The sequence below is a fragment of the Leptonotus elevatus genome, chromosome 9 (genome assembly GCF_054856555.1).
Source record: "Leptonotus elevatus isolate MCC_2025b chromosome 9, RoL_Lele_1.0, whole genome shotgun sequence".
NCBI classification, from domain to species: domain Eukaryota; kingdom Metazoa; phylum Chordata; class Actinopteri; order Syngnathiformes; family Syngnathidae; genus Leptonotus; species Leptonotus elevatus.
Genome location: NC_141247.1, coordinates 20,332,715 through 20,359,606, shown reverse-complemented (window position 1 = coordinate 20,359,606; position 26,892 = coordinate 20,332,715). Strand labels below are relative to the sequence as shown.

Genomic DNA, 26,892 nt, shown 5'->3' with positions numbered 1-26,892 from the left:
CCGGGAGCAAAGGAAGTTGCTTCAGTGAAAATGGCTGGGAGTGAATGAGTTAAAAATTTAACAACTATATCTGTTTTAAGTGCTTTATCCCGCCCCTTCCAGAAATTGTGACAAAAAATTGCAGAATTATTTTAAATTATACTTAATAATGTCATTACTGTTTGTTTCCCACTGTATAATATCGAGTCCTATCATATCATGATGAAAAAGCCGTAACACATTTTATGCTTATTTTTGGGATGCTGGAATGGATTAATAGCATTTCCATTCATTTCAGTAAGGAACAATGATTTGAGTTATGAATGTTTTGAGTTCAGAGCATGGTCAAGGTTCTCTGTACAGTGAACTTGCGAGTAAACGCTTGCGAGTAGAACTACTCGCAATTATTTCATAGATCCTTAAAAAACAACTAATGGCTATCTATGTATTTTTCTGTTTCGCCTTTATTTAATTAGTTTTTCTTAATTATCAAAAACATTTTTAGTGGAGACATCCAATACGTGGTGGTGCCCCTGCACTTGGAAGTGTGTTTTATAGTGTGCCCCATCGGCCCCACGATGAACACAAATACTGAAAAACAAAAGCTCTTACCACATTTTTGGGGTCTGCGCTGAGACCTCCTCCAGCATTCCCATGCCAGCATGTTCGTTTATCTCTCACCTGCAAATGCTGTGAAACGTTTGCTGTTAGAACGTGCATGAATCTCACTTTGAGCACTTTGATCTGGGAGTACTTCTCATGTCTACTTACGTTTGCTGCCTGTAAAATGTGCCGGCTGCTTTCAGATGTGTTTGTATTCCATGTGCTTGTTCGTGAGTGTGGCAGGGTACTCAGCTGAAACACAAGATGTAAACGAGCTGATCATAAATTTGTAGAACACCTAACGACTCAATGTGTGTGCTCAACTCATTTCATTCTGAAATTTTACTGAAAGCCCCGTCACAAATCACTATTATCTTCGTCACAGGACTTATGTACATTTTGTGGGCTCTTAATAGCATGAAAATTCATTTTGGTTGCTTTTCGTATTTTCAAAATGTGTCTTCAAAATTAAATTTACAATACATTCAGTGTGTGCAAAAAAAATAATTGTTTATGTATTTTAACAATGTTGTAATAATAATGAGAACTTTTTAAACTAATTTTCCCTACATGGTTTCTCTGTGTCCCTCCATGTTGTTTGTGTGTGTGTGGGTATGATCATGGTGATATTGGGGGGAGGGGTGTTTTTCTTTTTATTGTACCATGGATGTTTTAATTGTTCAGCACCTTGAGTTGCATTTTAATGTATGAAAGGTGCAATACAAATAAAGTTTGATTTGATTTTTTTGTCACTATATTCCTGATGAGATTTTCATACAGTTTCACCTGAAAACAAAAACATATCGGTCTAATATCCTGCCATGGTGAGCTCAAGTGAATCAAGCATCATTTCAAAACTGAAACAGGACTACTCAACTTTCACTTTTGAAATGTCTCATCTTCTTATGCCTTACTCCTTTCTTTCATTTTACCGTGTTGTTTACCGAACATTTCAAGTTTTTTAAGCTAATAGTTTCTCTCTTTTAATGCAAATGAACATTGGCTCCAAATATCGGTTATCGGCCTCCTTGCTACTAATCAACTAACAATAAGTATCGACACTGGAAAACAAAAATATATCGGTCTAACATCCTGCCATGGTGAGCTCAAGTGAATCAAGCGTCATTTCAAAACTGCGTGTCATTTCAAAACTGAAACAGGACTACTCAACTTTCACTTTTGAAATGTCTCATCTTCTTATGCCTTATTCCTTTCTTTCATGTTACCGTGTTGTTCACCGACAATGACATCAGCAGATAATAAGTGTCAATGCACCACCGGGTGGGACAAACACGCTTATCTAACATTTACTGACATGTCTGCGTCTCTCCAACACGTGATGCAACACCACTGGCAGGCTGTCAGGATTTGTCCTATTAAAGAAACCAACAGTATTTCGTAATCCACTGTGTTAGTCGTTAGTTGTCACACAAAAAAAAAATCACATTAAGTTAAAGTTTTGTTGCGAGTTACAACTTGGATACCAGTGGAGATCCAAGTTAGCACGTAGCTAGCAGTCATTATACAAACTCACGTGTGATTTGCATGACAGCGGCGGCATAGAACAGTCACGCAAGAATAGGAAAATCACACGTTGTTAGTTTTGTTCCTGTGTAACACCAGAGGACATTGGACAACTTGTGTCCAGCTCTGTCCTTGTGTGTGGACTGTCACCCCAAAAAGCAACCGTGTCCTCTCCAACTCCTCGTTAAACTTACCAAGTAAGCACTTTGACGCGTGTACTTCGTCCCATTCTCGCCTTGATTTTTACTCCACGCGTGGTACGAGCTTGTCTTTTGAAGAATAATTGCCAGTTTTCGTCTGTGGAAGTGTAAGCTGCATTTCAGCGACACCAACAGTGGCGCCATGTTGCAAAGTGTGTGCGAAGGCGGGACGTGCGCGCGCCGGCTACGTCATTTCCGTTTAGGTCATCATCGCCTGGCTGTCACTAGTGTCAAAGCTAGCAAGCGGGCGGTGTTGCTACACACCGTGATTTTAACGTTAACAGCGAGATAATCGGACTTTTTAAACGACGCGGTTTATAGTTTAAACGTTATTTAATATGACACTATAGTGTGGCCGTATGCGACAGCTGGATTAAGTTGGGAATTTCTCCTTTCGAAAACTAAGAGTCGCGGCTAAAGGTAAAAACACGTTGCCTGGCCGCTTTGCTCTTTGTTGAACGGCTGATTATTAACACGACGGTCGCTCGACCAACTTTGATCCTTTTGTTAGACAACTACCGTCCCCCCCTCACAGCCTCACTCAGGATGCCATGCCACAATCAGCAAATGAGCAATGTAAATACCGGCCAGGAGCACCCAATGAAGCAAGTGCGCTTTGCAGCCACCAACAGCAGCAGCAGCAGCAGCAGCAGCAGCAGCAATGTGGCGGCTGTGCTGGCCACTCATGAGGCAGGTGATGCCAGCAGCAGACAGCCCGTAAACCAGGACTCACTGGGACCTCAACTCAAACTGCTTCCCCTCAATGACCAGATACGAGAATTACAGACTATTATTAGAGACAAGTGAGTCTATGCTTTTGTTATTATTATTATTTTAATCCCACATTCTCCTTCCCTAAATTTATAAAGGATCACATAAATCCAATTTGACCCTTTGTGATATGTTGCTGTAATTACAAAATATACAAATAATTAAATGATATTGTTTAACCATGAAATCCCCCCCGCCCCCGAATACACAATACTGTCAAATGTGATCCATGTCTACCAAAAAGATTTCCCAAAAGATGCACAATAACAATTACCAACAAGTACTTACATTTCAGTATGGAAAACAAGAATTACTATCAATCACTTAATTTTCACTTTTTATCACATTTTCCTCCACCAACTTTATAAAGATACAAATTGTCATCAATTGTCAGATACAGATTAGGGTTCTGCAATTAATCGAAATTCAATCACAATTTCAATTATTACACTCCACAATTAAAAAATTGGCATCATCGTAAACAAAAAGAAAAGATTATTAATACAAATTTTGAGTTGTTTACATTTGTATATTTGCACCTTTTTTTTATTTAAAAATGCCTAATTTAGTAAATCTTCTTTGGTCTAAAAGGAACTTCTATAGTGTTTCAAAGAAATGTATTTGTCTTAATATTTTTCACGTTTTAACATTTTCTTGTTTTGTACCACAAAAACAAATGATAGTCCTAATCGTAATGGCAATTATTACCAAATTTATCGTGATGAATATTTTCTTCATAATCGCACAGCCCTAATACTGATTGTCATCTCCATCTTCTCCACTAAATTCTTATAACCAGTATTCTATGAGAGAAGCTTGTCAAATAAACCTGGAAACAATCGCTATTTAATTTGCTATCATTTCCTGTATTCCCTTTGTCAATAAAGGAAAACTATTTTCCAGTGTGTTCTAACATCCTGAAAAGCTTATTTTAACATTTGTCACCTAAAGCTGCAGCAGAAAAGTCATTGTCTTGGGATTGGGGGACCTTTCTCATATCAGGTGGCATTTTAGTCTTTATAAAGTTCTCAAAGGATCGTGTGAAATTTGACCAAACAAATGTGCATTATATATTATGAGCAGTTGTCCTCAACTGACAGCTTCAAAATACTGCATACATTTAAATCCGTTTTTTAAAATCAATAAATGCTGTTATAATGCCCTAAAATGATTGAGTAGTCAGTTGATATTGCTCCCGATATTTGCATATCATGTATAATTTATCTCTGAAGGATTGACGATCAGGTTATGTAAGTGATCAATTTTATGTCATTCCTTTTGATTCAGGCAGTTAGAAAATGTAATACACCCAAATTAACTAATCCGCTCCATCAATTAAATTAGAATTTCCACATTGACTTTCCCATAACATCTGAATATTGATATATGCTGAAATAATTATCAGTAGCATTCAATAACTACTACAACAACAAAACAAAAAAAATCTGGTTTGAACATTTTTTTCCCCCTTTTGTTTTCAGGACTACCAGCAGGGGGGATTTTGTGTTCTGTGCCGACCGACTGGTAGGATCATAAAGTACCATGATACCAACAGTGTTTATGCATTTTCATTATTTAATTGACTTACGTCATTGTTCAACAGATTAGACTTGTAGTGGAAGAAGGCCTAAATCAACTGCCTTACTCTGAGTGTACTGTGACTACACCAACAGGTGAGACCGGGAATTAGAAAAGCTGTCAAAGTCGACATCCTTCCCATTTCACAGAGGAGCTGACTCGGTTTGTTCTGCACTTCCGCAGTACGTTCGTAACTTGACTTGTGCCATATTGTGTCTTCAGGATATAAATATGAAGGAGTCAAGTTTGAGAGAGGCAACTGCGGCGTCAGCATTATGAGGAGCGGTGAGTCAAACGACATCTGCAGTGCATACAGAAAGTCAACACACCTACTGTATATATCCTGTAATCTGTTAGTGGGGGAAAGAATTGGGGATTCAGCTCAAATGTTTTGGAATAATATGCCTCTCAAATTAAATAAATGAAATCCGCAAAGTAGCTTTATGTTTTACATTTATTATAAATATTTTAAGGCTCTAAAACCCTTCACCACAGTTTATACACTTTTCTCATCGAGGCATGTACATTTTCTCACATTTCTCTCTTGTTTAAACATTCTCAATGTTCAAACCTTCATACATTTTATAAAATTACTGTAAAAAAAAATGCATGCAAAATTGCTCCCAAAGACATATGTATACGTTTTTTTGTTTTTTTTATGCTCGAGCATACAGAAGCCTTTGATGTAGCCTCTGAATTGAAGAGAATGCTTGAAACAATGATAGTTATTGCAAAATGGCCAGCAGGTAGCAGCAGAGTATAAGAGATCAACCAGGGCCATGTTGTAAAAAAATATATATATATATATTTTCCTCAGTGTTTTGAACATGTTGGTGAATAATGATGAAACTCAGCTATATTCTAATGCTAATTGCTGCAAAACGGAAACTGATAAAAATATACTTTTTCCCTGATGAAAGAAGAGACTCTAATCTTTTTTTTTGGTAGGTTCCATGTTTTTATAGCAATAAAACGCAATATTCTGTGGGCCTTGCAAAATCAGTCAAAATCCAGTAGAACAGCCGCGAGTGAAGGGGGTTGCTTCAGTGAATATGGCGAGGAGAGAACGAGTTAAGGACAACGCCTTCATCCCTGTTTTGTTCCGTTGCGTCTTTGGCACAGGTGAGGCCATGGAGCAAGGTCTGCGGGACTGCTGCCGCTCCATCCGCATCGGCAAAATCCTCATCCAAAGCGATGAGGAGACCCAGAAAGCCAAGGTCTACTATGCCAAGTTCCCTCCAGATATTTACAGGAGAAAAGTGCTGCTCATGTACCCCATCCTCAGTGAGTCGGAGCACGCACGCCTTCATGACGTTCGACGCTGCACTGCAATTTCCACAACAGCAGCAGCACACGAATGCGCTGTGCATTTTCACGTATATATTTATTTTTGAGAAATCTCATTCGCGTCGACCTTTACCGCCAAGTCTACATTTGCACATCACTCACCCTGGTCTGATAATTATAGGCCTCACAGAGGAAATTATACACTGCCTCGACGATGGCCACCAAGCTGCAGAACAGCATAATGAGGGCCAAAAGGGAAAAAAAAGTATCTTTTGCATTTCCCTGCACACAAATGAGAAAAAATATATATGCTCTTGACCCTGTCAGGTTGGAGGTTTATTTTAATGGCAGAATATTAAAACGCTTGTCAAGTGTGCGGGTCACAACCCGGGGACCTTTTGAGATGATAACATAAGCAATTACACTCGGGCGGACCCGTTCATATTATTATTTTTTTATGATCTAATAACCCAATTCATCCTAAAGATGTCATGTTTTAAGTGAGGGCTATTTTGAGAGTGCGTAACACATTGTGTGTGTGCGTGTGTGGTCAGGTACTGGGAACACGGTGATCGAAGCAGTGAAGGTGCTGATCGAGCACGGGGTCCAGCCCAGACACATTATCCTCCTCAGCCTCTTCTCCACACCTCACGGTACATCAGCACAGCTGCATGGGCTCATTTTCCATTTGCTTTTGTTTACCCAAACAAATCAGTTTCCAATCTCCCCCCGCTCGTTCTCTTCCTCATGTGCCGTTGCTTTTATTCGACTGGTAACTGCATTGCTGCGCGGTGGCTGCAGCTGCTGATTAGTCTCATACGACGCTTGTTTTGAAATGAAGTTCCTCATCATTTTCAATGCGAGCACACAAGATTTGTTTTTAGAAAGAGCTAAAAAAAAAAAAGGGGGAAAGAAGTGAACCCCCCCAAAAAATGTTTTGACATGTTGTATGTGACCTCACTAGTCCAATCACAGATCACCTGTTTTCTAAAGCTGGACTGTGATTGGTTGTTACCTAAAACCTGAGCAACTGTGATGTCATCTTCAGTCGACAGCAAGTGGCAAAATGGCCGCCCCCTGAGATGGATAAAAACGGTTGGATTTTGCTTCATAACTGATATTCCACAAATGTAATATTAATCAGAATGTCATGTTTAGTCTAGAGAGGTCACATACAACATATTATTGTATTATAATAAATGTTGAGGTTGGCTTCCACTTTAAGAAAGTTTTTAAGTTAAGTGGCCACAATAGCTGACTATCCAAATGGAATTTGCATATTCGGGATGTAAGCATAGCTAGCTTGTTGTTTAGGTTGACTTCCTCTTTAACTATTCTGTTGTTTATGTTAGGGCTGAATAATTTTGAAAAGTAATTGTGATATAAATAAAATAAATTTGATTGTTATAAAATGAAAACATGTGCTCACTCAGATTGCACAGTAAAAATAATAATAAACACCTCCTGTGTTTAACTTAACATCCTGGTGGTTCACTAAGAATGAAAAAAAGTCAACATTGGTCAAGTAAGAATGAAAGTGAATGAAATGTGAAGATGTCATCTTTTATTTTAGGGGCCAAGTCTATAATCCAGGAGTTCCCAGACATCACCATATTGGCAACAGAAGTTCACCCAGTGGCGCCAACACATTTTGGACAAAGGTACTTTGGCACCGATTAAATCCAGGACAATCCGCGCAACAGATTTGTTTTAAGTATGTTTTTGTCTGCTTTATTTAAAAATGTTCTCCTTGTTGTGCCAAATACTTTCTTCTCAAATGTATTTATTCGATTGATTACTTTTTGCTATTTCTCAGATGAATACAAACAATGCTGAGCCATATGCAGATCATTTTTATTTTGCATGTGACAAGTGGTGATTTAATAAAGGGTTTATATTCGTTATCAGAAAGACCACCAAATGGGAAAGAATAGTATTTACTGACAAATGACACAATCACACTTAGTACGCCAAAGACCAGTTTCGACTGGACCAAAAGCGTTTTTTTAATTTTTATTGTTAGACATCCAGGTTTCTGATACATACAATATGTATATATATATATTGTATATTTTTATGTCACACGAATGAGCAAATGTCTCACTCGTTAATTTGAGCAATAAATAAGCATCATGGAAGAACATCCATATTTTCTGAAGGTTTCTACATGCACATACATTAAACATACACAACATTGATGGAAAGTTAAGGAGTGTTTGACAGACATGAGTGTTACTTGATTGGTCCAACAAAGTAGAAATATCCTGCAATGAAGTGAAAATGAAGTAAAAACATGACCTGGTTCCATTCAGCTTTTGCCTTCATTGTCAATAAACTGTTATCAGAAATTGTTTTGTCTCAAAACATTAGCATAAAATATGTACAAATCCTCAGGAACGTAAATACGTACAAAACAATACAAACATTACATAGTAGGAAACCTGCTCTCCATTCACTTCTGGATGAACCGTCACCTACTCAATAAATGTCCAATCTTAAAAAAAAAAAACCGCTTGTGCTAATTAACCATTTTAGATCCCATGGATTATAAGAAAAAAATCTCATCATTTTTGATATGCAAGTTAAATTCTGACATTTTTAGTGCCTATTAAGTCTTTTTTTTTTTTTTTAAATATACACAATGATAGCTTTTCCTCAAATGTCTGGAGGTATATATACAGTATATTCAAATCAAGTCAACCCCCCCAAAATTCAAAAAATTCTTGACAAAAATATGTTCTATGCAGCTCCCCTAGTCTAAATATGGTATTCTGATTAATATTGCGTTAGTGGAATATGAGCTAAGCAGCAAAATCCAGCCGTTTTTTATTCATCTTAAGGGGCGGCCATTTTGCCACTTGCTGTCGACTGAAGAGGACATCACAGTTGCTCAGGTAACAACCAATCACAGCTCAGCTTCAGAAAACAGGTGAGCTGTGATTGGTCGTTGCCTGAGCCCAGAGCAACTGTGATGTCATCACTGATCTGAATATATGACTGGATAGCCGATAGCCCATACACGCCCGTGCAAGCTGTTGAAGTCACAGGGCGGCCATCTTGCTCCTCCCATCTCACGAGCAGACTGCTGTATAAACTATACGGTATACGTACAGATTAGACATATAAAGCTTGTTGGCAGTTAGTATAGGGCCGGGTGTGGGCTTTGTGGCGGGGTGGTCACGTTTTTTTTTTTTAACGACAACAAAAAAGTGGACAGTATGTGCTGCTTTGAAGACCCCCTTTTTATTTTATCGCTCAGTTCCTTAGATTTGGCAGAGGCATCTTTTGTTGAATTAACGTTATAATTCTTTAATAATAATAAAAAAAGTTTCCTCCTGTAAACATCATTAAGCATATAATTTATACATGTATTTAAGGCAAGTTGTAAAATGTCTGAAGTCCACTTGTTTATGTTTAACAAATTTAAAACATCAAAAATCATGCCGCTTCTATTAAGTACTGTTTCAAATGTTCTTCAATTTCGATACTGTAAATGTATAGGATCGTATGATGAGAAACATTTCTTGGGAGGAGCAATATGGCGGCCTTGTGGCTTCAAAAATCTTGGCCTATCGGCTATCCAGTCATATATTCAGATCGGTGAATGTCATCTTCAGTCGACGGCAAGTGGCAAAATGGCTGCCCCCTGGAAAGGATCAAAATGGCTTTTTTTGCTTCATAATTCATAATCCCCAAACGTAATATGAATCAGAATGTCATGTTTAGACTAGTGAGGTCACATAGAACATAGTATTGTCAAATGTTTAAGGTTGACTTCCACTTTAACTTGAAAGCCGCACTTAACTAATTGAGGCCACGCACCTGAAGCATCAAAGGCCACTAATGTGATAGGATTTTTTGTGTAACAAAATACTCTTCATACTGATTATTATATGTATAGATTACATTTTTGGAGATACTTATTATTCCAGTTTCACGTCTTTCTTTGTTAACCTTATCAAACACACAAAGTAGCGATTAAAAGCAACCAAACGCATATGATGAAGATTTGTACCGAAACCACATTATAGAGCAACAGGCTGCTGGATACATTCACTTAGAAAATGGGTCCCCACAACACAGGATAGCATACAGTATGTGTAAGGCGCAGGTTCAATCTGGTCAGGTGACGGGCAATAAATAAGATGTGCTACCTGGGCAAGAAGACTGAACTTCCGGTCAGTGAATTTGCCTCCAGAAGCAAATGTGAGCATGAGGTAACATTGGATGGCGCAAACACAATCCAGCTTTTGCGAAAGCCACACCTTCAAATGATCACACGGAGTTGCAAGTTAATTATTGAGCGGCGCCCGGGATGTACCCGGATGTCCGTCCGATTTTTCGCGTTGTTTTTAAAAGAAGAAAATAACATCCAAATGCAGTTTGGTCCTTGTTAAGAGTTCTTGGCAAACGTCCACATTTTGAGTGCGTGTTCCCGCCGCCTCCTCTTCAACCTCTGCACCAGTGTCCATTGTCTAGTCCTCCATCTCTATGGTAACGGAAGGGTCTTGATCCTCAACTGAAATTGGAGAGGAGAGGGGGGGGAACGAAATATAAAGGACAATTCCCTTTTGAAGAGTTTAGGAATTGTTCAAGTGATGTAGCTTGTGGCCACCAGAGGGCGCTATTGATTCGATGGTCGCATGAAGTCCACAAGCAGGCAGCAGAAAATTCTAGTCAGGTTCCCATCCCGGAGCAATTACATTGCAATGCCATTGAGGCTTTGGAATAAAAGTCACATGACCTTGGCCTCTAATCATGTGAACATTGACGACACCAGAATGATCATAATGCTCGGCAGGACTGACAACATCACTGAGTGTACGATGAGGTCATGTTCGGAGACAGCAGCTTGCCGACAGTCATTTGGTATGTGTCAGTGGTGAGATGTGTTGACAGAGGTTTAAAGAAAGGCCAAACACTTTGTGAACGTCAGATTGAGGAATACACATTGTGGTATGAGGAAGTATGGCAATCCCAGTGGGACAATCTTACAATGCTTTTTCAGATATTTGGTGTCTGTTTGAGACTTCAGTTAACGTGCAACGATGATTACTAGCCTTTACTGCAATCTGCAGCGCACAACACAAATGGCACTGGCCAGTTCAGAGGTCATGGACAAAACAATGTGGTGCGAACGCACGCATTGTTTGCTTAGACGGGACAAGAGGATCTGCTGATAACGTGGGTCCATCAGCAAAGATTTGTGGTCACGTGATGCATTCCAGACCGCCTTCAGTCGGGAGTTGGGACGCAATCTGCACTTGTTGCCAGCATTTATTTATTTTTAATGAAGGATGCGTTCAAATGATTAGCCAATATTACACGGCTATATGCACAATTAAATATTATGAGTGTAGGATTACCTGTATAGCGCCTGGAAATAATTTTGCTATTTTGACTACTTTTCATTTTTGACTAAATGCTCTGATTGACAAAGTATTTGAAATGGCGTTCACATCAGCAACATTTTAAATCCTTAAATTGTACAATACTACCTTGAAATAATATCCACACGGCAGAGGTGGCAAATCCAGGTCCAGAAAGTAAAAACCCTGCCACTAGCTAGCTAGCAAGCAGTTTGGCTTTAGCCCCTGATGCTAGCTAGCTAGCTAGGGAGCTAGCTAGCAAGCACCTGGGCTTTTACTTTTTACTTTCTGGACCTGGATTTTCCACCTCTGCCACACGGTATATTCATCTTTAAGGTACAATGTTCAAACTTTATGACCTTTTTAAGGTCAATTAAAATCCCATTTAAAGGGATACTTCTCTAGCAGTAAAAAGTTAATATTTTGTCCAGAATTAATTTGATAACTTCATGATTTTTCATGTACAATTAACAAGTTACCAACGAATTGGTCGTTACTAACGACCAATCATGGCTCAGTTTGTTGACCAAACTAAAGGTGAGCCGCGATTGGTCGTTACCTATTTCCTCAGCACTGTTGATGTTATCTTCAGTCGACAGCAAGTGGAAAAATTTGTTTTTAAAGATATGAATTGTTCATGAAAAAGTTATCACATTAATTATAGACAAAATGTTATCTTCTGACTGTTGAAAATGGCTCAATGAGTCAAGTATCCCTTGTGATGTGATCAGTAGGAGTGTATAATTAATTTGTCATATCGAAAAAAAAAAATCTTTATCTAGTAGGACGGGAAACTGACTTTTTTTTTTTTTTTTGCAATGATCAACATTGCTCCTAGAATTTACAAAAGTGACTCACCCCAGCTTCCTTCCTCAGACCCGTCATCTGACTCCTCCCACATCTCCTTGTTTGCCAGTAAAGGGTTCTGACTCTCGCTCCGATTCTTTAAAGGAAAGTAGTGTCCGTTCCCTTGACTGAAAAGAAAATGGCACAAAATCACAACAGGCAATCATGCGATGCATTCAAGATCAAATTCACCTTGAGAAAACAGGGATGAACCACAGTCTCCTGTCTTTTCCGAATACTTGCTGCAGATTTTTGCGCATGCCAGCGTTGAAACCGTGTCTGTCCGGTCCGTTGACAAAGACTGGAGCTGAAAAGGCCTCTGGATAAAAATGAAATTGGGTCAAAATATACCACACACGTTGGTACGATTACGGTGTTCCTGTTGTGACATACCTAACGTGGATCTGTTTTTCGCCACCAACCAACAGTGGTAACTGAAGAGGAACATGAGACTGACAAAAAACATAAGCGCCACAAACATGAGAAAAAGGACGTGGAACTTTGCCGGCCCGTTTGGTAAGTCCCCCTGGGAGAAAGAGTTACAGGAAAATAAATGGTGGTGCAAAACGTACTGCTGGTGACAAAGGATTGCAACACTTACCACCCAGAATTGAATGAAATACTGAAGGACTGTGGCTGCGATGTATAAGCAGTACAGCATTGAATAGGAAAGGAAAAGCAGGAAAAACTTGTAGTTGGAAAAGCCAACACAGTTGTTCACCCTAAAGGAAAGTCAGATTAGGATGTCAAGAGGTTACTAATAATGAATGTATTAAATGTTCATTAAAGGGACTGGAGAAGAAAATAAAACTCACCAAGGACAGTGGTGGTCCATTTTCAAAACACACCTATAAACGAAAATATAAGTCATTTGCAATTATTAACTCATTCACTGCCATTGGCGGCTATGGACGTCAAAAATTCATTTGAACTATTTCTATTAGTTTAACTTTTTTGTTTTTACATTTTTGTTAACAAGAGTATAAAAACCTAGAAATTATTTTTTTATTGTATTTTAGAACAGATATAAAATTTGTGATTAATCGTGAGTTAACTAGTGAAGTCAAGCGATTAATTACGATTACAAATTTTAATCCCCTGATGCCCCTCATTTTTAATAATCTTTTCTTTTAAATTAAAAAACAAAATGTTCATCTTTTTTTTAAAGAAAAGATTATTAAAAATGAGGGGCGTCAGGCGATTAAAAATTGTCAGCGTAATTAATCGCATGACTTCACTAGTTAACTCACGATTAATCACAAATGTTATATCTGTTCTAATACAATAAACAGAAAATTCTAGGCTTTCATACTCTTGTTAAATAAAGTGGGGAAAATGTTAAACTAATAGACATAGTTAAAATTAATTTTTGACGTCTATAGCCGTCAATGGCAGTGAATGAGTTAAGGTGCCTCTTTTGGTAATATAGAGAGGAACCTCAATCAATTAGCTTGTGTTTATTTATTTATTTATTTTTAATGCAGTGTTTATTTCGCTGTGAACGGCAACTGATTGGTCAATCGCCGTGAGCAAGAATGCCTGAATTGCCTCGTGAGCACTTATCTTAGCGGTTAGCATCGCAAAGTCACTTCAACTTAAGTCACTATAAAAGACAAGCCTGTGTTACATTAAAAGTTTGAGCTCATGAATCAATTACTTAGTAAATGAAATGTAGGCTGAAAATGCCGATAACAGCCTCATTTCAGTGACAAGACAAACTGAAAACTTTGTGAAAAGAGACCAAAGTAGCTAGCCGTAGTTAGCTATCATGACTCATTGTGAAGTCTCACTCATTACGCCAAAGTCTCACGTGTTCACAGCAAAAGAATGTTCGACCTTCAAAAAAAAAAAATCTACTTTTGAAGCATGTTTTTCTCCAATATTCCGAGCACAAAGCACCAAGTCATGCCAGTCCCTAAATGCACATATTGGGGAGCAAAGTGTCACTTACGTTTCACAGACCGAGCAGTGATGACAGCGGTCAGGCTTCAGCACCTGGCAGCGGTCGCAGAACCTGATCGCTAGACACAAGAGGAAGGCCAAGTTGAGTGCAGGACATTTGAGCCGAGACGGTTTAACTTCATGCTCAGCCGTCTGCGCTAATGAAAGAGTCCGTGCTCGTCTGCTTGCCGTTGGGATGCTAATGCTATCTGTTTTAGGCACCCCTCCTTGCGTGCGAGAAGATTGGCTGTCGCTAATCCGCCTGCCTCTGTGGTATAGCATATCATTAAAGCATAAGTGAAAAGTTTACCTCCAGACTGAGCTCGAGTGTAGATGGGCAGCTTTTTGGCAATCTCAACCAGGATTTGTTTCTGGGCATCCGGCCTCTCCTCCATCTCGTACCTTTCCTTGTCTGAGTAAGAGAGCTGAAACTAGTACAACAAACACAACTCATTAGCATCCGGAATTGGAGACGTAACCCATTAACATGATTTTGAGATACCTTCTTGCATGGGGTTGCAGCAGGGGTAAAGATGGACTTCCAGTAGGTCCAGGAAAACATTCCAAAGCAAACATGGAACACCAGTAAATAGGCCACTGCAGAGTCGAACAATACTATGTTCACATGATTCATATATTGAACATGATTTTCTATATTGTAAAACCCTGATCATAAACAGCACTTACCCTTTTCTAATGTGTTCGACAGGGTGACTGTAGGAACAAAAATAAAGAATAGTTAACATTAAAAAAAAAAACATACGCCCAGTTTATGCAAGTGTGCGGTTTATTTTTACACAAAAGGGGGAATTTACCGGCTAACAACAGTAGCCGGAATGAGAGGCTGAAACCAATAAGCATAACAATAGGCGCTCTTTATGAATAGACAGACCTCTCGGCGAAAGCAAAATGTGCTTAAAGCTTTTGTGTGATAATTGAAAACCTAAAACGTTAACAACCCAAAACACTTCCGCATAGTTTGCTAGTTCCTTCTCTGTAATTTAAATCTGTCAACAGAGCTGTGCGGCAAACTGCGGTACATGTTTTCGGTTTTAGAAGGGGGAAATAATGGTTAAGAAAAACGACCGCGTTTCCGATACTCACATAGACATAGCTGAAATACGTAAGCGTAATACGACCACAGCACTACGGAGGCAATAATAAGCACAGGTATCCACGAGAAAACCCTTTGACAGCATCTCAAACCTCTGGAGAGCGCCATACTCCATCGAAACGCGGCACTCTTCCGTGCTCGATTAGACTTCCTGCATGAGATTTCTGTAGAAGCGTCATCAGCGCTTTCTTGCCCGAGCGAGAATGAAGCCACCGGCCGCCATCTTGCGTTGCCACTCGCAAACCGTCGGCAAGAATGATTATAGATTTTGTCATATTCAAACTTTTGTCTGTAATGTTAACAGAAGTTGAACCATAAACAATAAAATGAAAGTAGAGACAATCAGGAAAATAATGCTGCTGAAAACTGTAAACCTAACCTTTTATGTCACGATTCATGATACTGAGATAATATACAGAACTCTGAAATGTCGATGCAAACAGTGATGATCGTCCTTTGAGAAGCTCTCATTAATACTCAATATAGGGATCCTCGCGTAAAACAAGCAGTGATAACAGTACAGTATTTTGAAAATACTGTTCTCAGTGTATCATTTTAGCGGTAGTAAAGGCAACGTAAGATGACTGCCCTCTGGCTTCAGCCGCAAGAGGCCAATCGCCAGACGTTCGTATTTTAGAGGTCGGTTCAGCACAACACTTTTGCACGGTCGCACCTAATTAAAACAAGAAAAGAAAGAAATAATAGAAAAGAAAAGAAAAACTCGTCTAATGCGTTGGACAGGAAAATATTCATGTTATCGTTGTGTTGTTGAGCGAAATGGCAAATACAGTTGTGTAATCAACAGCCATAGTAAGCTTAAAGCTTTATTCGACAAACGTGACATTGGCATATAGTTTAATTAAAATAAATTACTCGCCAGCAAAAAAAAAAGAAAAAAGGGCGCATTTTGAAAGTCACCAATAGAGGGCGCTAAAAGACTGCTATTAAACTAAAGATACGTTTGTGTTGGTGTTGTTTTTGTTTAGTTTTTTAAGTCTGAGCAATTTATTTGACCATAAATGTTAGCACAGTGAAACAATAGTTTAACTTGTTGACAGCCCTATAAAGGCGTTATTTAAAAAAAAAAATGCAAGAATTAAATTAGGGATGAATAAAATGTGTGTCCTATATCAAGTCATCCAGTAAAATTGCATTTACTTGTAGGTAAAATATATATTACTATCTTGATTAAATATTTAATATTTTCCTGTCCCTTTTTCTGAAGATTTGTGGAAAAATAATCTGACGTGGTTGCGGCAATCTTTTTATCATGAACTGGGACCACCAATCTATTCGAGACGTCTTAGTTCCACCTGCTCTCCTGTTGTATGAAATCTCTCCCCTCCCCACTTTGTAATGAAAAAGACTTCTGGGATTGAGAGGGGTGTGAGGTGAGCCGCGCCCCGGCATCCAACTCCTGGGCCGAACTGTGACATCTTCCCACTTTCAACATATCATCTGTCACTGGCTGCTGAAGTAACAACATCCCTCCTCCCCGTTCTGGCCGTCTGCCTCGCTCTCACTTCAAGCGACCATGTCGGCTGCCGGGTGGTGACAGCTCCTCTCTGCTTCATCCACACCGTGGAGGCATCCACCCCCCCCCCCCCCCCCCCACTACAAAGCCATTGTGTCTTAGCAAAAACAGTAACTGCCTTTTAATCAAAACATATGCCCCGGAGTTAAAATAAAACATCATAGCAGCAGGTTGAGGCAGACTCCTTTTGCTCGGTGGTGTGTGAGTGCAGCGTGATGGAGGTGCATTCCATGCCACCTTGGTGGGAGTCTACATAAACAGGCAGTTAAGGGCTAAAGGAGAGCCTGTTTGGGCAGAGATCACATATGTCTGTGTGGAAAGAGTAAAAAAAAAAAAAGGATACTGTGGTTTACCTCGTACCACCATGCGGGCTCATTACTAGCTCACGGTCATGCCTTGAGGATGAAGTGGCACTTAGCGCGTGGGTGCGTCTTTTTGACCCCTTGCACTTGTTCTACCTCTTTTCTGTTCTACCTTTTTTTTCTCTTTAGTAGGTGGTATCACACAAAAAGCCAAAATAAATTAAATAATAAAATTGTTGTTTACTCGGGCATTTGACTTTAGTATTTTCACTACAAGAAAAGCCAGATACATATGGAAATTCTACGAAAAGTAAGGCTGAACAAGGCCGAATATTAAATATGAGTGCACTCTCGTTGTTCAGTGTTGTTTCAAGACTGCGCCACAAGATGCAAGCGCTCGATTTGATAGGATTTCCATTCCATTCCCCGCGTGCTTGAGTGTCTGGACAAGGAATTCATCATGTCTGCATTTGTTTGAAGTCAATATGAAGCACTTATTGGAAAGTCTGTTTTCGTATTGACATTGGTACACATCCAGGCCATCAAAGCGATCCGAGATGCCCACATTACCTCATTGGGACAAAAGGTAAGTTTGTGAACGTCATACGTGAGCGCGGCCGTAATTAAGGGGTCAAAATGTTGCAAGAAAAACAAACAGACACATATTGCTCTTGATATGATACCATTGATACACATTAGCAGGTGTCTTGTTGAACTTTTGATATGAATAATGTATACAATTTATTTAATCGACGTACACTGTAACAATCCGTAGTATGGCACCGCGCCACAAGGTGGCGCCTCTTTGTTTATGTTATGCTTATGCGGCACTTTTTCGTTTTACGCCCTCAGTGTATTTGATGCGGTGGACTTGAGCGGTCGCGTGCAGAATTGTACGCTTGATCGTGAGGAGCGGTAGCACCAATAATCCTACTTTTCCCCTATTAATAAAGTAAGTTATCTGTGGACTTACAGCCCTTTTATTTTTTTTGCTCTCTATTGTGTTTTATCTATCCAGCAGCGCCGTCCATGGTGATCAGCCACCGGGCGTTACAACACACAGTGAAGTTGTTAGTTTGGCGTGACATCAACAGATGCGACTGACTGGAGCAAGAAAAGGCCTATAATACTTTAGCACATATTCACGCTTAGCAGAATAAACAATGACAGGGTGGAGGAGGAATTGCAGACACCTCACCCAGCATGTGTGAAAATAAATCTGCTCAAGGGTGGAGACCTGCGTGTCTTCAACAATCAAGAGTCCTTTACATGGCCGCGCCACGTGGAGGACACTAATTACACTGTCTATTAAAGACATTTCATTACATTAGGTCACGCACTCATTTTGGACTGATTTTGCTATTACTATGAAAGCATAAATGAATGAAACGTTTTGCGTGTCATTGGCCATTTGAAATTTACATTATACAGCATATTTTCTTCTTTTGGCCAATCTCATTCTTTCGCTCACTATTACCAAAGCGTGTTATCAGAGGTGAGGGTCCAAATGTAGATCAACTGGAAAATTGAAAATTGTGATTCTCCTCCCAGCCACTTCACACTCATCTGCAAATTGAAGGTCATAAACAAGCTGAACCAGCATCTGTAAAAAGCAGACATCCAATAAGCCGGACCCTTTAACTTACCCATATGTGCTGAGAAATTCCAAACTGACACTAGTCGTACAGGGACCGAACAGCCTGTATCCGGGGTTCCAGAACACAAAAGGATGACCTCACCCGTCCGCAAATTCAGAGTCCATCTAGCAACAAAAAGGATCGAAAGGGCCTGCATGTGTTTTCTTTGTTTTTCTTTCCCTTCTTAAAAGCGAAATTCTGATTAACCATTTTCCAAATTCTGCATGGAAAGTGTTCTGAAGTTATCCTTGCAGATGGCATTCCTGAGCAGATACTTAAGGGATGTTTCCATCGCTCCAATTAAATCCACAGGGCCAAAAAGTCAGACTGTGCGAGTGGAATAAATAGAAAAGAGACAGACTGATGTGGGAAGAGCAAAGGTGAATACAAAGACGCTGGGACGAGATGCATATGAGTGTTGAGGGGCCCACTTGTAAAAAGTTTCAATTTCATCCAAAGCCCCATCTGATATTGTTACTAAACATTGTACCCTGGGTTACCAAAACAAATTTGGGGTCCTGAAAAATAATCGCTTTGCCCTACACTAGAAACCTAGTGCATGGAACTAAACCTGACAGCACATAATAACGGGTAACAAAACGTAAGAGTTAGTTCATAGTGGGCAACTTGCTGCTCACAACTCTTCGAAAGCTAATCCATGTTTACCAAAAAAACCGTTGTCTCTTTATAATGATGGAGGATGTCTGAGTGAAACGTCTTTAAAGAAAGCAAGGTAAGTCTCCGTAGCGTTCCTAAAGAATCAACATGGGATCAGGAGAGTCACCCTCCCCCACGCTGTGCTCTCGTCACTCAGCAGACGCATTCAAGAGTTTTGATCGTCTCTTTAGGAACGCAACGGAGGCATACCTTGCTTTCTTTATAAGCATTTCACTTTGCTCGGCAGAGAGCCAGCCGCCATTCTACGTCACTACGCATCGAATGCGTTGCGACGTAAACATTGGCGGCGTACGTTCAAATAAAGTTTCTACAAAACATATTAAACTGGAAATGATTTTTGAAATGTTTTTATTGTAAATAGCACGTTGTCACCTTTCAATCTAAGGAAAATAAATTTGTGAAAAATAAGAGCCCCCTTCGAATAGAGAACAGATTTTAATTTAACAAATTCACTGCCATAAATTCATTTAAAAAAAAAAAAATTAAATTCAGGGTGTCAGGCGATTATTTTTTTTAATTGTAATTAATCGCATGACTTCACTAATTAACTCATGATAAATCAAACATTTTATATCTGTTCTAAATGTACAATATAAAAAAATTCTAGGTTTTCATACTCTTAACAAAAGTGGAAAAAATGTTAAACTAATAGAAATAGTTCAAATTATTTTTTTTACGTTTATAGCCGTCAATGGCAGTGAATGAATACAAAAAAGAAAAGATTATTAAAAATTCAGTCAGGCGATTCAATTTTTAAAATTGTAATTAATCACTGTCCATACTCTTGCTCACAACGTCAACGGCAGTGAATGAGTTAATATCCTTTGAAATAATGACATCATTTAGAAGCCATTTAATTTGTGTCATAGTGTGCGAAGACATATTTGTGTATTTATGCGCGCGGAATGTTTTTCATCAAACGCGGCTTTTTATCAGTAGTGGAAAAGTGAGTTCCATCGAAGGTCTTTCCACTGATGTCTTTTCAAAGTTCCATCTTTCCACTGGCAGTGTCATGTGAAGCCTGGCAGCTGACTTGCTCTCCCCTGCGCTGGATCCAGTGTTACAGTCGCACTGCTGTCAGGAGCCGCTCCGCCAGACCGACAGCTGCTTGGAAAAAGATTGTCGTGGCTTCAAAGAGAACTTGCGAGTCCCCGCTTGACAGTTAAAAAAAAAAAAAAAAAAAAAAAAAAAAACTCCTCCAGTCGGCCGTCGCTCAAAATGTTCACGCACGCACGCACGCACGCACGCACGACGGCGGTGACCCTTCAGCGATAAATCTGAGAACTGGAGTTGCTTCATTAGGCGCTGATGCAAGCGCATGTGTGTGTTAATGTACGTGAATCATTAACAGAATTCCCAAGCAAATGCTTTTCTTGGAGAGTCATGTGAGATGAACGTAATGAACAACTGCTGCTTCTGGCGTGGCGTTACACGCGCTGCGGCTCCATCTGTAAGTGATGAGCTACCTGCTCTCGTGTTAAAATAAATAAATAAGTGCACGTACGGCGTGAACGTGCACGTGGAGCAATCGCACGAATCCGGACGCTCCGCCAGGCAAAAAGGTAAGCGTTGTTTGCGCCTGTGTTTCCGTATCCATGGCGACAAATTCAACCTGTCCGCATGTCGTCAGGTGGCCGATAATGGAGTTGTCTCGCGGTGATGATGTCACTGCATCTTGTACAATTGGAGAGCTCTGTGTTGAGTTAAGGATTACGGGGGAATTAAAGTGCCACAGTGTCACCTCCAAAGAGATCCTCCATCTTTTAAAGTCACATAAAGAAGTTGAATCCTATACACTCGGGCAGCAGCAAGTGCTTTGTTACATTGTATTTTCCATATTCAAAGGCCAAGGAAAATACAGAAAAACCAGCCGTGCTAAATCAAAGTCTGGCCTGTAAAGAGAGGTGAAAGGAAGAGAAAGTTGCAGAAATGGAGGAGGGGTACTTTTCAATTCATTCTGCTCCAATGTATGGACCCCCATGTATGGGCCCTCATTTCCTATGCTCCCTGTTCCCGCCCTCTGGCGCACAGCAGCACACATAGACTCTTAACTCTAAATAAAAAAAATAAAAAAAATCTATTTCAGACAGTTGTTTTTGCATTTTCTTTCTTTTGGCTCTTTGGCGAATGCATGGATATGTCACAACCTTATCAGTGTTTTTGGCCTATTAACTATAATAATTAATAATTAATTATTTATGGAAGTGTATTGCATTGACTCTGACTACTTTTGGGGGGAGCTTTATTTATTTATTTTGTTATTTGTTAAAACATTTCTGTTTTTCTGAATCTTTTTTCTGTTTTACTGCATATTTTTTTCCGTCATAAAAAATATTCAGAAAAACAGGGATTTTTAAAAAACTGAAAACAAAGTTGTTGTATTATTTTTATTTTTTTACCTTTGAACTCTAAGTGACTGCAGAATCGCTAATGGACACTGTCCCGCATGCAATACGCTTCCGTAGAAACTTAACTGTTATCTTACTAAAACCATGCCGATCGATTGACATGTTCGTATACAGTACTCACCTTAATTGAGCCTGTAAGTGATATAGTTGAAGGTACATTGGAGGTATGCGTGAAAATGTCCGCCATTTGCGAGTCTGCAGTTCAGAGGAAAAACATTTTTTTATTAAATGTCCTCCAAAAACAGAGCTTTTGTATTTCTGAGTAATCCTTTTTCTGTTATTTTTTTCCAATGTTGCCGTTTTTCAGATTTTTTTGTTCTTCTGAGTAATTTTTCCTTCTGTTTTTCTGAATAACCCCCATTATTCAGAATGGTTTTTTTTGACAGAAAAAAGTATTCCGTGAAACATAAAAAAATATTCAGAAAAAAAGAACATTAAAAAAAATAATACAAAAAAACAAAGCTCCCCCAAAAATTAGTCAGAAAAACCGGAGTGAATGCATTACACTTCCGTAGTTCTTCATGCAGATTGTAGTTAAGAACTGAACACTGTGTTATTATCTCTAAACGAGAGCAGTAAATTTGACTTCTCTACTTCTGGGTTTAAATTTGCAAACTGGCAGCGACTAACTTTCCGCTACGTCTAATACGCAAGGTATGTGCTTTCTTGTGCCAAATTCCTTAAAACAATAACAAAAGCCAGCACGCCAAATTGCCTATAGGTGTGAGTGTGAATGCTTGTCTGTCTCCGAGCGGGAAACGGAATGGGTGGACGGGTAGTTTGATGACATTCCGTCGCGCATTTTCGTTTCATAATGGAACTTAGCTGCATTGCTAAATTGCTTTCAAGCAGAGATTTTACTGAATATTATTATCACTGTAACAATAAAACGTCATGGGATATTAGCTAACATTAACAAGCACACTTGGTTTTCAACTTTGGATATTTACATACAACCTAGGTTAGCTTAGACAAAGCTAAGTGGTTAGCAAAGCAAAACACGACTTGGCACGGTGAATGAAGCTCAGAACCCCCCCCCCCCCCCAAGTGATGTATTTGAGGGAGACCATCATAAGTGTATAAGATGGTGGAACTGAATAAAAAACTATTTGTGTTTGGGCGCAAAAGGCAACGATATAAACAAAGACAGGAAGTGACAGACTAGCATCCGTTGTTGGGTTGAGCAGTTATTTTTGCCAAGAAATTGTAATTTAGTTTTAGTTATAGCCTTTTGACTAAAATTCATGAAAGTTTTAGTCATCCGATTGCATTAGTTTTGATCCAATTTTAGTCGACAAAATGAGCAATTTTAGTCAACTAAATTGACAATTTAGTCAATGTTTTCCTTCAGCATACATTTCAACTTTCATACAGAAAATGATAACACGCCTATATGTAACTGTAGTTTAACACGCAAGACACATTTAACACAACGGTGTCTTTATTGAACTTTGTTTCAATGAAACATGGTTTGAATTGACAATATTATGCCGTCTTAAAACTTGGTTTTTACCTACATAAAAAAAAGCATAATTGCCTGAGATTAATTTTACAGCTTCACAATGAATGTAAACAAGTTTGAACATTAAATAAAGTGCAGTGAACAGTTTCTGACTTGTTCTTTTCTCCCACCCGCGTTTCATTCCCTCCGATTGATTTTCGACACTGCGTTGTTTTCGTTTTAGTCATTGATAAAATTGTCAGTCAGTTTTAGTGATTGTCATTGTCTCAATTAAAGATTTTTATTTTCATTTTCGTGACGAAAAATATGATGAACATTTTTCGTTGACGAAAGTCGTTTTTTTTTGCATTCTCACGGATTTGTGAAATATCTTCCTTTGGGCAACAAATACAGCTTAAGTTCTAATTCTGCATCTCATCAAGAGTGGTAAAAATGCCCAGATGTTGTTGTGGGACTTGTTTGAACTTTGGTTTGTTAAGCTGTCACAGCATGCATTGGGTTACATCATCAGGACTTCCAGTATGATGGCCATATTAAATTTTCAGTTCTTAAAGACATCAACCCATTCGTGTGTTCTTTTCTTTTTTCTTTTTTGCTTGTCAAGTGTCACGGGTAAGCTGGAGTCGATCCCATCTTAAGGCAATTTTCTTCTTCAGTGAATCATCTGTGCATGTTTTGGGCCTGTTGGGAAGGAAGCCAACGTACCTGCGTACAGCGACGGTGCCAGCCATTCGTCACTCCACTACCAATCTAAACTTCCAAAAATCTGTTTGCAAGACCATTCTTGCAAATGTTAGTCTTGAGAAACCGCCAATATGACAACACCTGTTTGGAATCTGATTGTCTGCTGCTGATGCAAACGCATCTCGATGGTTCATATAATAAAGCTCAGAATGAGTTTCCCCCCCCCCCCCCCCCCGAGTCCCCATTAGCTCCGCACCTGTATTCAGCGAGACGTCCTGGTGTCTTGATGGGCGATAACGGGCGAACTCCGCAATGCACTCCGCTGTGAACTCCGTCGTCTGGTCACGGCGAGGACAGCTGAGGTCAGAGCCGCGGCCAAATCATCCCCATCCCTACGCACCGCTCACGCCCGCGTCTGATAGAAAACAGACAGAATAGCAGATCCTTGCCTGTGATTAATGATATTGATTCCGTTTTCCAAGTTTGGGTTTTTTATCCTTGTGAAATGTTTCATCGGTGCTGCCATGCATCAAACCGAGCACGCCTGATAGGTCCTGTGGGCTCAGTGCTTAACAGACGAAGGAAGAAGAAGTCGAAGTGGGAAAACGAAGAGGGGCGGCGTGGATCAGTGGATCAGTGGTCGAGTGGTCGTCTCGCAAACCAGAGGATGTGGGTTCGAAAGTATCCTTGAGCAAGATACTGAAGCCCCAGTTGCCCCTGATGCTGCGTCATGAGTAGTTGAATGTAAAGCGCTTTGGGAGCCTTGTAAGGTGCAAAGGTGCTATATAAATGAAGCAAGCCCCTTCGCTCCCGTCTGTTTTACTGGATTTTGACAGATTTTGCAAGGCCCACAGAATATTGTGTTCTATTGCTATAAAAACATGGAACCTACCAAAAGAAAGATTATAGTCTCTTCTTTCATCAGGAAAAAAATATTTCTATCTGTTTCCGTTTTGCAGCAATTAGTATTAGAATATAGCTAAGTTTCATTATTATTCACAAATCTCTTTAAAACAGAGGGGAAACAGCTTGTTGCAACGTGGCCCTGGTTGATCTCCTATACTCTGCTGCCACCTGCTGGCCGTTTTTGTAATAACTACTATTGCTCATGCATTCTCTCCGGTTCAGAGGCTGCATCAAAGCCTTCTCTATTTTAGCATTAAAAAAACTCACACACATAGAAAACATAAATACGTCTTTGGGAGCATGGTCATATTTTAAATAAAACATATTTATACGTTTTTGGGAGCAATTGAGTTAAAAGTCCTCAAACAGGTCAAACTGGCCTGACCCGACCCAATCCCGAACTGAAAAGGTAAAGTCATTGAGTTGTTTTTTACCTCGTGCCTGGCACCACATTTAAATAGCTGCAGATTAAAATGGAAATCTTGTCATTTCATCAGCGCCCCCAACAAGGAAATGTCATTCACAAACCAAATGTCATTTAAGCGCTGGAATAAAAAGTCAGAGAATCACTCAGCTTCTGAACCAGGAAACTCGTGACTGGCGGATCTACAATGCGATATTGTTTTGAAGCCATTTTTGATAAGCCTCTATGAATTTGTCACTTCTTTCCGCAAAGATTTCCCCTTCAGTGGGAAAACTGTTCCAGTTTCTTCAAATTTGGCAGTCACTTATACTTATAGGTACAGGGTTTGCTCAAGGACACCAATGTATTAGCACCAGCCGTCGTTCTGTTTACTCGAATCAGTTCCCCAGTTGCTGCTTTTTAAAAAGATTCCAGTTTTCCTCGACGGCCCAAAAGATCAGTTTTAGCCTCGTCTGCCCTGAGCACCTTCTGCAAATACATTTTGGGAGTCTCCCGCATGCCTTTATTTTTTGGTTACTCTTCCATTATGTCCAACTCTACAGTATGGAGTGCATGGTTTATTGTAGCCTTACGGACAGATACTCTGCAGCTCCTCACGTGTTACCTTTTCATTTCATTTTGTGTTGGCTCTCTGGTTAATACCATCCTTGCCTGGTCTGTGAACTTTGGGGGGGCTCTTTTTGCAGGTTTGGTGTGTTGTCATGTTCTTTTTATTTGATGATGGTGGATTTGATGGTTCTGAAGATCATCAAAGATTTGAATTTTTATCACAACTTTCTTCCTGACTTGTTTGGAGAGTTTCTGTGGTGTGCACGTTCCTGACAGTTAGGATATTCAGGTTTGAACCTCGGATGGAACATCTCTAGAGTTGAATTGTATTCCCCCCCATGCTACCTGAGCTGGAAGCGGCTCTAGTTATTGCCAGGTCCCATTTGGACACCGTGCGCTATGTGGTCTTTTTCCAGAATGATCTGCATTTACAAACCCAGCAAGAAGTGTAACAGTGCTGAACAGCAGATTCACGAGTTACCAGAAACAGGATGATCAAATCAAAATGGGATTAATGTGGTGCGTCGTCATTGCAGCAGGACAGCAGCTCCCTCCTCACAAGCATCCCGAGCTGCACAATCAAGCGTCCTTTGCACAAACGCGTTAATGAGACTTTATCGATTCAGTCATGTCATTCCCGTCCACTCTATCTCCGCAGGGTGCCCCGCCCTAACTCGATCCAGATGAGCTTCATCATGTCATACTTGGAGGGAAACCAGTCTTACATGACAGGAGTGGGTGGGAATTTCTCGACTTCTGATAAAAACGGGGAGAGTTGGAAAAACATTTCTAAGGGGACACTGTGTTAAAGAAAAGCCATGAGGCCTTTTCCACAGCTGTTTTGCACATTGGCCCGAGTCAAGCAGCGCGGCTGCTAATGGAGTGATAGGCAGAATGGAGACCTGCTCCACTGAGAGCCATTTTATGCTTCTCAGGGTGTTGAAGAAGTGCATTAGCAGGACCGCACACGCACACACACACACACACACAGTGTGCAGTTAATTTCTCACACAAACACAAGACTCTGCCGAAGCTCATAAAGTCACCGCTGACACGACGCTGCCCGTGGTGCCGAACAACATTAATTCTCCATTCA

At 39.8% G+C, this 26,892-nt stretch overlaps 3 protein-coding genes and 1 long non-coding RNA gene across 8 annotated transcripts in view; 1 reads left to right on the top strand and 3 right to left on the bottom strand.

Annotated features, from left to right (window-relative positions):
- Positions 1 to 2,484, bottom strand: part of abcb7 (ATP-binding cassette, sub-family B (MDR/TAP), member 7) — a 29,571-nt gene extending 27,087 nt beyond the window's left edge. Inside the window, exons 1-3 of one of the 2 annotated variants that reach the window (XM_086085596.1) lie at positions 2,301 to 2,484; positions 751 to 834; positions 592 to 669 (exon numbers count right to left, since the gene is read on the bottom strand). In XM_086085596.1, coding sequence (XP_085941722.1) covers positions 592 to 669; positions 751 to 834; positions 2,301 to 2,450 — 312 coding nt within the window. In that variant the 5' untranslated portion in view covers positions 2,451 to 2,484. The remainder of the gene's footprint in view (positions 1 to 591; positions 670 to 750; positions 835 to 2,300) is intronic. The other variant, XM_086085595.1, reaches the window with a different exon arrangement.
- A 17-nt stretch (positions 2,485 to 2,501) lies between these two features.
- uprt (uracil phosphoribosyltransferase (FUR1) homolog (S. cerevisiae)) lies at positions 2,502 to 8,085 on the top strand. Its single transcript, XM_086085601.1, has 8 exons — positions 2,502 to 2,726; positions 2,818 to 3,109; positions 4,559 to 4,601; positions 4,681 to 4,750; positions 4,878 to 4,940; positions 5,778 to 5,939; positions 6,497 to 6,595; positions 7,516 to 8,085. The coding sequence occupies exons 2-8, from the start codon at positions 2,853 to 2,855 to the stop codon at positions 7,620 to 7,622; spliced, it is 801 nt and encodes a 266-aa protein (XP_085941727.1). The 5' UTR covers positions 2,502 to 2,726; positions 2,818 to 2,852; the 3' UTR covers positions 7,623 to 8,085.
- Positions 7,781 to 15,341, bottom strand: zdhhc15b (zDHHC palmitoyltransferase 15b). 4 transcript variants are annotated; one of them, XM_086085599.1, is made up of 11 exons: positions 15,203 to 15,341; positions 14,786 to 14,812; positions 14,601 to 14,713; positions 14,409 to 14,529; positions 14,109 to 14,178; positions 12,973 to 13,005; positions 12,759 to 12,879; positions 12,551 to 12,683; positions 12,350 to 12,476; positions 12,170 to 12,285; positions 7,781 to 10,461 (listed from the first exon to the last, which is right to left on the bottom strand). In XM_086085599.1, the coding sequence occupies exons 1-11, from the start codon at positions 15,318 to 15,320 to the stop codon at positions 10,418 to 10,420; spliced, it is 1,023 nt and encodes a 340-aa protein (XP_085941725.1). In that variant the 5' UTR covers positions 15,321 to 15,341; the 3' UTR covers positions 7,781 to 10,417. The 4 variants fall into 4 exon arrangements, with proteins under 4 accessions (XP_085941725.1, XP_085941726.1, XP_085941723.1 ...); XM_086085600.1 differs by having other exon boundaries at positions 14,601 to 14,695; XM_086085597.1 differs by having other exon boundaries at positions 12,551 to 12,879.
- An 8,853-nt stretch (positions 15,342 to 24,194) lies between these two features.
- The window catches only part of LOC147168729 (uncharacterized), a 39,974-nt gene continuing 37,276 nt past the window's right edge, over positions 24,195 to 26,892 (bottom strand). The window contains exon 3 of the long non-coding RNA XR_015095961.1: positions 24,195 to 24,332. This is a non-coding gene — a long non-coding RNA (uncharacterized LOC147168729). The remainder of the gene's footprint in view (positions 24,333 to 26,892) is intronic.

Bases quoted from the DNA above. Each gene is read 5' to 3' on its own strand.
- uprt (XM_086085601.1), top strand. From the start codon at position 2,853: ATGCCATGCCACAATCAGCAAATGAGCAATGTAAATACCGGCCAGGAG. The intron at 3,110-4,558 runs GTGAGTCTATGC...TTTTGTTTTCAG, and splicing joins CAGACTATTATTAGAGACAA to GACTACCAGCAGGGGGGATT. The intron at 5,940-6,496 runs GTGAGTCGGAGC...GTGTGTGGTCAG, and splicing joins GCTCATGTACCCCATCCTCA to GTACTGGGAACACGGTGATC.
- zdhhc15b (XM_086085597.1), bottom strand. From the start codon at position 15,320: ATGGCGCTCTCCAGAGGTTTGAGATGCTGTCAAAGGGTTTTCTCGTGG. The intron at 12,880-12,972 runs GTGAGTTTTATT...ACTTTCCTTTAG, and splicing joins ATGGACCACCACTGTCCTTG to GGTGAACAACTGTGTTGGCT. The intron at 12,286-12,349 runs GTGAATTTGATC...TTTTCTTTTCAG, and splicing joins TTCATCCCTGTTTTCTCAAG to TCAAGGGAACGGACACTACT.